A 9,978-nucleotide genomic window follows, 5' to 3' on the forward strand; every position below is an offset into this window, starting at 1 on the left:
CACGCGTCCAGTACGTGAGCGCCAGCCTAGGGTTGTCCAGCAGGGGGGAAGAGGGGCGGGCTTGATGAGGCTCGACAGCGAAAGTCTAGAAGGGGTCGGGTCAAGCATGTATGCGACATTGTTCTGCGCGCGCTCGTAGCCCTGTTCGGCAGCGAGGACGTACTCGAGGAATGCCAGTTCAGAGTCTCCTTCCTCGTAGGCTTGGTTCGCCTCAGCCCACGACGACACCAAAGGTTCCGCCTTTTCGGCAACATTCTTGTAGTACGCCAGAGCAACAGAGCAGGTCTTGTCCCTACCAACACCGTGGTTGCTCATCTCAGCCAGGTAGTAGTGAGCCTCGATGAGGCCGTAGCGAGCAGCCAGCTCGAAGTAGTTGCTGGCGATCCGCACATCATCGGCACCGCCTTGATCAAGGTAGAGCACGCCCATCTCAATCTGCGCTGGGGCGTAGTCCTGCTCCGCAGCGGCCTTGAAAAGTTCTGTCGCGGCCTTGACGTTCTTCGGCGCATTGCCGTAGCCATGGAGCTTCATGAGGCCGAGTCCATACTGAGATTGGGCATCGCCAAGCTTGATGCCACGGCCGAACCATCTGAATGCCTGCTCAAGGCTCTGGTCAACACCATCGCCTCTCAGGTACATACGGCCAATGAAGCCGGCTGCCCGGCCAGCGACCTTTTCGATGCCGGGCTTTGGTGTATCGATGATGCGGCCATCCTTCTTCCAGTAGCGCTTAGCAACCATGAAAAAGTACTTGCGTGCCATGTCAACGTTGCGGGCCAGGCCCCGCTGTCCATCATAGTATATTCGACCGAGGTTGAATGAGGCCTTGAAGTCTCCCCTCTGCGACATGAGATCGAGATACTCAATGACATCATCAATAGCCGCGTTGACGTCCGAGTTGACACTGGCCTTGATGGCGTTGAGACCAGCACTGGAAGCGCTGGCTCCCTCGCCATAGACGCCACCCTCCTCGTCGGCAATGCGATACTGCTCCACGATCCAAGCCATACCACCGGGAGGTCCCGAGCGGTACCACTTGATGGCCTTGTCGGCCACTTTCTTGTAGTACTGCACGGCAGTGTCGCAGCTCTTGGCCGTGGCGACGCCGCTGTGGTGTCTGTATCCAATGGCCATCTCGGCCTTGGTGTTCCCCTGAAGCGCGGCAAACGTGTAGTAGAGCATGGCCTTGGCCGAGTCGGGGGCCACAGCGCCGCCCAGTCCGGTGGAGTAAAAGACGGCCGTCATGTGCTGGGCCGTGGCGTTGCCATGTGTGTCGGCCAGGGTCTTGTAGTGACTGAAGGCGGCCGTCAGATCTCTCGGGTAGGAATAGTTGCCGTAGAAGTTCATGTCGGCGAGGATGTAGAGGGCATCGGGGTTGCTGAGAAGTGCTGACTGCTCGAGAAGCTTGACAGCATCGAGGAGCTGCCCGCTCACGACGGGCTTGCTCTCTTCTGTGGGCGGCGCGCTGACCTCGAGACTGGGGAGCGCGTTGACGACATAGTCAAGGACGGTATCGAGGATGCTGCGGTGGCGGCGCGTTCGCGTACGGGTTCGGCGCGGGACCTTCTTGAGCGCCTCCAGGGCAGTATCTACGAGGTCCGCTCCTGTTGAGATTTAGCTAGCGCCCTTTGCTTGTCACAATACGATAGGCCTCCCCTACCTGGATGTCTTGGGGGTGGCTGTTCTTGTGCCGGAGGGACCGGGATTACGTCGGCCGTTTGTGGAGATTTTGGGGTATCATCATTCGGCGTCGCAATAGTTGGCTCATCATTTTGAGCTACCATTACTTTCTGTGCATCCTGGGAAGTGACGGTGGCGACCTGCAAGAGCACTAGAGTTGAAGGTCAGCCTTTGGGGGGGAAGCTCCATGTAGCTTGGGACATGCGCATGGGGGACTCGGGGGCAACATACGGAATAGCCAGACAACGGAGCCTTTCATACTGGGCAGTTTCTATGTGCCGGGACTCAGGAGAAGCACTCGCGACATGTTCAGTCGCAATGGGGAGCGCGGAAGAGCGTTGGTGGGGTTGTTGGTATGAGGTTCGGCAGATGCTGGCTTTCGAACAGATGTCCGTTATGATGCTCCGAGCTCCACGGACCGGGGTGGTACCTGTCGCGTGCAGCTGTCCACTACCAGAGTACTACAAGACCATTCGCGCTTAGGTACACAGAGTCCTCGTGTCGGCTTATCTAATGACGTGTACTTATACCTACCTACCTTACTTCATATGGGTCGAGACAAAGCCATACTATCGCAAATGCTGTCTGTCAAAAGTATAGAGCTGTATGTACCTTTATTCGCAGTGGATCCAAGTCTCAGCCCGTAGTGCCATCACCTGTCTGCGGTTCCTCGACGAGGCTGGCGCTTCCTGCTTCCCCAAGGGCAGCGTCGACCCCGTCGTATGCATAACCAGACCAGGAGCGACCCGATCTGAATTGATCCTGGCTGGCCAAACACAGCAGGCAGGTAAGCGAAGCCTCGATGCAGACGGAGGCAGCCCAATGGCAACCATCCTCAACACCGCCCGCCAGGCGTTCTGGCTAGGCTTTCTGCACAGTAGCATCACATCCAGTCATGCGTGCAGCTAGTGTACGACTGCTGATGCCTAAGAACTTGCCGCATGATTGCCTCTTCAACTCGGCGAGCCCCCAAGAAACCTGTAATGACCACCGATGTCTTCAAAACGGCCGAGGGTATCGAGCCGCTCCTGAGTACACCCTCACCTGGGACATCCTAACACGCACAATGCACCATGTCACCGTCGCCCGAGGATGACACCGCGATTAAGTTCAATCTTCCCCAGAGCAGCGCCAACGTCGAGGTAGCTTCTGAGGGATTCACTACCCTTTGGTCGGCTCTCGAGGCGGAGACTGAGTGAGATTCACAGCCGCCTCGTTTTTAGCACCATCTTCTCCTCAGTCTGCTGATAGTCGGCCACTCATTATAGCATAGTATTCATCCATGGTCTCCAAGGCCACGCCCAAAAAACGTGGCACTATGGTGCGGTCGAAGAGTCGGGCCGTGGCCTTCTCCGAATTTTCCAATCATCGCAGCGCCAACACCGAAAGCATGACTGCTTCTGGCCAAGGGACCTGCTCCCAAATGACTGCCCGAATAGCCGCATCTTGACGTATGGGTACGACTCGCACGTCAGTCATTTCTTCTCCGGCGCTGCGAACCAGACGAACGTCGTTGGCCACGCCAGCAGCTTCTTACACGAGCTCGAGGCCATCGCCGGGACGACCCCGGACGGCCCATCATTTTCGTTGCACATAGTCTGGGTGGTTTGCTGCTCAAAGAGGCCCTTCGGCAAGCCTGCATCCAGGTGATGATGACGCCTACCTCCGGGATCTCCCCTAACGGACCGAGCGTAACGAAGACAGTCTGGGCTTCGAAGGCGCCGCTGGAGGCTTCAAGATGATATTCGAAAGTACGGTCGCCACCATCTTCCTCGGCACTCCTCACCGTGGCAGTGAACTTGCCGAATGGGGTCTGATGCTGCAAAGAGCTGCGAAAGCCGCCTGCTTTGACACCAGCGATACGCTACTCAGGGATCTCAGCGTCGACTCGGTGACGCTGAAGACGCTCATCACCGGCTTTGCTGGTGCCTACGAGCGGAAGCATTGGGAACTCTATACATTCTGTGAAGGTAAGGCTTTGCACGTGCCATTCTTACCCCGGGAAAAGGTGGTGAGGGACATCTCTGCTACTCTTGGCTATCACCGTGAGCATGTGGACGTCATCAACGCCGACCATAGAGCCATGTGTCGCTTTCGAGGCCTACACGATCCAGGGTACAAGAAGGTGAGGAATGCGCTCAAGGCATGCATGAGGAACCAACCCGGTAGGATAACCCTCCCCCCTTATCGCCTCCGCATAACGAAAGGAACTTTCTGACCATTGCCGTTGCCTCACCTCTTAGGTAGCATTGACGGCATCAAGTTCCGCAAGGCTCTCCGTGAGTTGGATGCTGAAGAAACACGTTGGCGACTCCAACAAGTGGTGCCAGCTTTTGAGGACACATTCGAATGGCTCTATGCCAACAAGCAACTGCGGTTTGTTGACTGGCTCGGCTCCGATGAAGGGCTTTACTGGATTAAGGGCAAACCGGCGTCTGGCAAATCAACTCTGCTCAAGAAAGCGTACACAGATACGCGCACCCAGAAGGCTCAAGTCGCTCTGAGGGCTAAGGGTTTCAAATGCACGACAGCCGCCTTCTTCTTCCACGATCGTGGGTCGCCTCTTCAGAAGTCTTTTGAGGGTTTCCTCAAAGCGGTTCTGCACCAAATTCTGAAAGACATACCCGAGCTGCGATCCGTTGTGCACGAGGGATGGCGATACTTTTATCGCAAATCAGAGCCGTTTACGTGGACCACGGACAAGCTGATCCATGTCTTCGAACACGTTGTCAGAGAAACAAACTTCAACACATCCATACTTCTGTTTGTTGATGCGCTCGACGAGTTTGAAGGTCGGTATCAAGACGTCGCCCGGTTCCTACACACGATTTGTCTAGACAGTCAACGGAGCAAGAACGTCCGGGTCAAGATCTGCATGACCAGCCGCCCAGAACAGGTTTTTCTGGATAACTTTACTCATGTTCCAGGATTCTGGATCCAAGATCACACTGCCGGCGATATACAGCGCGTCGTCGACGTTGAATTTCAGTCCAACTCTAGGGTTGGCCGAGAGCTTCGAGATGGCACTGCGATCCAGAAAGCCGCGATTGACAGTCTGAAGGGGCAGATTACTCGCATGGCTGAAGGCGTCTTTCTCTGGGTCCGACTGATTCTTGAAGAGCTCCTTGGCGACTTCACGGACGGGTCCAGCGTCGAAGAAGTCGCCGAGGAATTGACCCGACTCCCGACGGATCTGACGCGATACTACCAATACTTGCTCGAGAAGAGGATTCGGCAAAAGTACATTCGGCAGTCACGAGTCATGCTCGATATTGTCAAGTGTGCGAAGCGGCCTTTGGTCCTCTCCGATTTCCTTCTGGCATATCGCTTTGCCGCCAAAAGCGACTCGGAGGTTCCGGGTTCTCGCTTCGCCAAGGTCGACACATCGTTCGATGAGGCAAAGAGATTGATCCAGAGTCGATGCGGCGGCCTTGTTGAGCTCAAGGAAGTTCGGCTGGAGAGCACGGAGCGCATCTATGCCTGTCCGGCCTTTTCCGATGACCAACTGGAAGACTATCACGTTCAGTTCCTGCACCAGACTGTGAAGGCCTTCGTGGAGAAGGCTTCCTCGGCCTTCACAGACAGTGAAGATGAGACGCCCGTGAATGGGTTTCTGTACTTGACCAAACTGGGGCTGCTGACCATTGGCGACTCGGCGTGGCCGCGCTACTCGCCATCTTTCTCGTTTCAAAATGATTTCTTGTCGTACCTTAAAGGCTCGGAAGATGCTGGCCTGACAGATATGTCTTGTCTTCTCTCTCAGGTCAGCATGGCAAAGATTCTGGACGCTTTCAACCCTTGGGCCACCGAGCAGTACCTCCCACCACCAAAGAATCTTGCGGGCATCGCCATGCTGGCCGAGACGCCGAGGTTTCTGGAACACGAACTATCGCTCCTGTCAGGGGAAGAGGCATCCAAGGTATTCGTCCTGTTCTGCAGGTATCTTTCGAAACACTGGGAAACCGTTCCCAAGGACATTGCCAGCATTCTTCTCAGGTACAGTACTTCTGCGCAGCTCATCATGCAGGCTGTCAGGCATAGCTTCGTCGATGCAGCCAGCAAGGATGGTGTGCTGGAGAACCAGCTCTATCTTTTGCGAATGATACTCGAAAAGGGGATTCATCCCGACACGCCCATCCCCCTTGTGGTGGGCAAAGTTTCTGCAGGCGGCAAATCGATCGGTTGGAACACGTTTATGCACACAGAGGTCTCGAACCCGCTGCCGCGCGAGGTCTTGGAGCTCCTCCACCAACATGGCTCCGATGTCAATGCCAGGGATCACAAAGACTTGACGCCCCTCGACCACGCTGTGTCGCAATTTCTCACAGCGTTTGACACCATGTACAGCCTCCGCGGGGGAAACGTCCCGACGGCGCGAAAGGATGCGTACGTTCGGAAGCTTGACATATGCCGCTTCTTGCTCGACAACGGAGGTCGGATGACGACCAGGTCTGATCAGTTTCTGTGGGATATTTCAGCGGAGACACGCGAGGAGATCACGGCGCTGGACATACCCGTCGAGCCGAGGCTTCCCTTCCCTCCAAGCATGAGGCCAGGGGAGAAGTTCTTCTTCGGAGAGACAGGACATCCCTCTGGCGGTAAAGAAATGCTGGAGGATTCGGCCTCAGAGTCATCCGAACAGACTGAGCCTCACGATATGGGCTGGGCTGAATATGGTGTGCAGCAGGCACGGAGCCTTGCGTGGTGGATTGTTTCCGCAGGGCGGGGTGGGGGGGATGAGGCTGCTCAGTAGACGCTCTGTACAACAAGTCATATATAGGCCCACAAGAGGACGGGCTGGCTGTTGTGTCGTATGGTACCGGAATGATACTGATCGAATCACATTTTTGGTGATCGACTGCTTAAGCAACACACGAGTGGCTGCGTCAGTGGGAACGTCCCCCTCTATCCTCGGTGTGTCTCGGTGACAATAAAAGTGCAGTTGCCAGTCCTCTGTTGAAGAAGAAAGTGCACGGGCCAGCATTTCACTCACACACCACTCGGTTTTTTATAAGAGGCAACAGTTGACTGGGCTGAGAGCTGCTCGCAAAGTACAGCGTCATACTGATGATCAATACGTGAGCTGAAGTGTACGTTCCCTTATACTATGGCCAAAGTTGAGACCCCTGTCGAGCTTGGCTCACTTCGCATCAGTTTGCAAACAGCACGCTGAAGCTCATGAACCCCTCCGTCTCTCTACCCCTCCAACCCCTCCAACCACCTCCATGCGACCCCCTTCCCCTGAAAGCTCCTGACTGACAGACGAACAGTTGCCCGCCATGTACATGCTCGCCCCCGTGGCCGGTCACCGCTTCACGGGCCGCGACGAAGTCTACGTCCTCGACATCCACCGCCTCGGAGCAGGTCTCGCCTCTATCACGTCAGACCAGCAACTCTCGCTCTTCGACCCAGCCCGCCTCGGCGCCGGCCCCATCACCTCCCTGCCGACCGCGCACGGCAACATCAAGGCCCTGCGCCCCTTTGACCGGTCAGCCTCGACCGTCTGCACCGCCGGCGACGACGGCACCGTAGCCCTCTGGGACCTCCGCAACCCGCGCTCCAGCGCCCTCGCCGCACGCTTCGCCGCCGCCGACGCCCCCCTCACGGCCCTCGCCTGCGACGCCGCCTCGCACACGCTCGCCGTCGGCACCGAGTTCGCCAACCACCAGTCCTCCATCGCGCTGTGGGACGTGCGCGGCGCATCCCCCGCGCAGCGCGCCGCTACGCCGAGGTCCACAGCGACGACGTCACCGAGCTGTGCTTCCACCCGGCCGAGGCGCCGGGCGTCCTCCTCTCGGGGTCGACCGACGGCGTCGTCAACGTCTACGACACGCGGGCCGCCGACGAGGACGACGTCGTCGTGCAGACGCTCAACACGGGCTCCGTCCACCACGCCGCCTTCATGAGCGCCTCCGAGGTCTACACGCTGACGCACGACGAGAAGCTCGCCGTCTTCAACCTCGACGCGGGCTACGAAAAGGGCACGCCCGTCGCCGATTTTGGCGACGTGCGCGCCGAGCTCGCGTGTCAGTACGTCGCCAACGTGACGGCCAAGGTGGACGGCAGCGGCGCCATCATCGGCGTCGGATCCCAGGAGTAAGTTTTTTCTATTTTGTTTTTTTGGCCTCTCTCTCTCTCTCTCTCTCTCTCTCTCTCTTTGTGCGTGCATGCAGATGCTGACGATAGACAGTCGACAGAATTTCCAGCTCGTGCACCTCGCGCGGGGGAGCGAGAACAACAGCTGGGTCTTCGACAAGGCGTCGAGTGTTGGGCTGCCTGGCGGCCACGGGGAGGAGATTGTGCGGGCCTTCTGCTTCTACGACGACGAGCAGGTCGTCTTTACGGCGGGGGAGGACGGCTACATCAAGGCGTGGAGGCCGAATTAGAGGATACCCAGACAAAAGAGGAAATCAGGAAGAAGTTAGAAAAGGAAAAAAGCATGTGTTTCACTGACGACCAGCAGCAGCCCAAAATACTGTCAATGATGCGACCAGACCAGACGGGTGCCGCGAAACATGGTCACAGAACAGGGTATCATTATTTTTTTGAAGAAGGGAACGAGATCCCCCTCTCAACCAAACTTGTCATGCTTGCTCTTCACCTTGAACATGAGCAGCTGCTCGTGATAGTCCCCCTCGCGCCTCGCCCTCTTGAGCCTCCGCACCTCGTCCTCCTCGAGCTTGCGGCCGACGGCGCCCTCGAGCTCCTTGCGGCTGATCCTCTCCTTGGCCCTTCTCCTCCTTGGACGCCTTGAGGCGCGGTTTGAAGCGTGCCTGCATGCGGATGCGCAGCGTCGAGGCAAACGACACGGCGTCGCGGTCGCCGCGCACCTCGTGGCCCGCCTTGGACCCGGTCGACGGCTTGGCCGTGACGAACGTGTCGCGCAGCGTCTGCAGCTGGAACGTGCCGGGCGTGTCGGCGGTCGGGAGGATGTGGAAGCACTCGAGGGGGGAGACGGCGTCCGAGGCCGCGGAGAGGGTGCCGTTCTTGTCACAGCCGAGATATCTACGGTGGAGTCAGCGAGACGGGTCCCCTGCAGAGAGCAGAAAGGGAAGGATGGATGGCGTGAACGCACTTCCCCGTGGTGCCCCTTGAAGCGGAACTGTTCGGTGCCCGACACCTTGTTGGCGACCCAGACCTGCCTGACGTCGTGGGGCTCGGCGGTGGCCGGGTTGCCGTCGACGATGTTCTCCATCTCGAGGCAAAAGACCTTGCCGACAGCGTCGGTGGCCAGGGCCGAGGGAGGGTCGGTGGGCAGGACGAACATGACGGGACCGACAACGTCGGCAGTGGTGTCGGCCGAGACCCAGCTGTCATCGCTGTCGGGATTCTCGGCGGCAGTGACGGATGCAGAGGCGGAGGCGGACGCCGGCACGAGGCTGGACGACTCGGCATCTGGGCCGTCGCCCTCGGTGGCGGGGCGCTTTCTCTTTTTCGGCTTCTTGTCGCCTTTGAAGGATAATGGCTTGACCATGTCTGTGGTGTCTGTGTGGGGGAGATGGTTTCGCGCGCCTCTGCTACTGCTGAGAGAGGCAGCTAGGAGGTGGGATGGGTTGGTTCGGAGGGACGGGGGGGGGAGAGGAGACGGGGCTCGGCGGGCTCCGTAGGCGGAGGATGGGCAGGTTTGTTCAAGATGGGTCGGCGATGGTCCATGTTGGAGATGATGCAGGCGGGATTGGGGTGGAGTGGAGGGTGGAGGGTGGAGAGTGGAGAGACGGAGAGAGGCAGCCTCGCATTACCTAAGCGACGAATCCTCCCTGTAATGCCCTGTAAGCTGTACGCTGTAACCTGGAACCAGGGCTGTAAGGTCGGCCCTGGAAGGTCGGCCCTGTAGCAGCAGCCTTGGCAATCGGCGTTCTCGTCCTTTCCCCCACCCCCACCTTGCTCGACGATGTTAGCCCGAGCTGCGCGAGGGGTCAGTCGGCCAAGTTCAGATAATAAGAGGGAAGGAGGATCCTGACCGAAGTACAAACTTCTCACCAATCCCTCGTCCATCCACTTTTCCCTTACCCTTTCTTTTTCTTCTTGTCTCAAGCCCTCCTATTTTGGCCTATTTTTCTTACATAGGTCAGGACGATAGTTGATACCCCATTTACACAATGACCACCCCCCAAGCGCAGGCAGTGACCGTGTCGCTGAACGATCTCAAGAATGGTGGCGTCTCCTCGCATCTCCTCGCCCCGTGAACATGCCACTGACAAGAATCCCCCAGGCGCCGTTTCGTTTGCGTCCCGGCAGAACCCCATCGCGGCCGACAAGCTCGGTTCCTGATCGTCAAGGAATCCCTGCCGAGCAGAA

General features: G+C 57.9%; 5 protein-coding genes across 5 annotated transcripts in view; 3 read left to right on the forward strand and 2 right to left on the reverse strand.

Annotated features, from left to right (window-relative positions):
• The window catches only part of VDBG_03729 (conserved hypothetical protein), a gene marked incomplete at both ends in the record, with an annotated part of 2,808 nt that extends 869 nt beyond the window's left edge, over nt 1-1,939 (reverse strand). The window contains 3 exons of the mRNA XM_003005730.1: nt 15-1,604; nt 1,661-1,831; nt 1,912-1,939. Coding sequence (XP_003005776.1) covers nt 15-1,604; nt 1,661-1,831; nt 1,912-1,939 — 1,789 coding nt within the window. The remainder of the gene's footprint in view (nt 1-14; nt 1,605-1,660; nt 1,832-1,911) is intronic.
• An 814-nt stretch (nt 1,940-2,753) lies between these two features.
• Nucleotides 2,754-6,433, forward strand: VDBG_03730 (SERAC1; the record flags this gene model as incomplete). The annotated part of the gene is made up of 5 exons (XM_003005731.1): nt 2,754-2,875; nt 2,949-3,326; nt 3,385-3,845; nt 3,924-4,472; nt 4,608-6,433. 5 exons carry the CDS (start codon nt 2,754-2,756, stop codon nt 6,431-6,433), a joined length of 3,336 nt encoding a protein of 1,111 aa, XP_003005777.1.
• A 526-nt stretch (nt 6,434-6,959) lies between these two features.
• On the forward strand, nt 6,960-8,066 carry VDBG_03731 (WD repeat-containing protein; the record flags this gene model as incomplete). Its single annotated transcript, XM_003005732.1, has 3 exons — nt 6,960-7,363; nt 7,420-7,776; nt 7,871-8,066. 3 exons carry the CDS (start codon nt 6,960-6,962, stop codon nt 8,064-8,066), a joined length of 957 nt encoding a protein of 318 aa, XP_003005778.1.
• Nucleotides 8,067-8,264: 198 nt separating this feature from the next.
• VDBG_03732 (conserved hypothetical protein) lies at nt 8,265-9,154 on the reverse strand (the record flags this gene model as incomplete). The annotated part of the gene is made up of 2 exons (XM_003005733.1): nt 8,265-8,666; nt 8,756-9,154. 2 exons carry the CDS (start codon nt 9,152-9,154, stop codon nt 8,265-8,267), a joined length of 801 nt encoding a protein of 266 aa, XP_003005779.1.
• Nucleotides 9,155-9,779: 625 nt separating this feature from the next.
• VDBG_03733 (conserved hypothetical protein) overlaps nt 9,780-9,978 on the forward strand; it is a gene marked incomplete at both ends in the record, with an annotated part of 2,342 nt that continues 2,143 nt past the window's right edge. Inside the window, one exon of the mRNA XM_003005734.1 lies at nt 9,780-9,862. Within this exon, the coding sequence (XP_003005780.1) occupies nt 9,780-9,862 (83 nt within the window). The remainder of the gene's footprint in view (nt 9,863-9,978) is intronic.

This window comes from Verticillium alfalfae, genomic scaffold (assembly GCF_000150825.1).
Source record: "Verticillium alfalfae VaMs.102 supercont1.4 genomic scaffold, whole genome shotgun sequence".
NCBI lineage: Eukaryota > Fungi > Ascomycota > Sordariomycetes > Glomerellales > Plectosphaerellaceae > Verticillium > Verticillium alfalfae.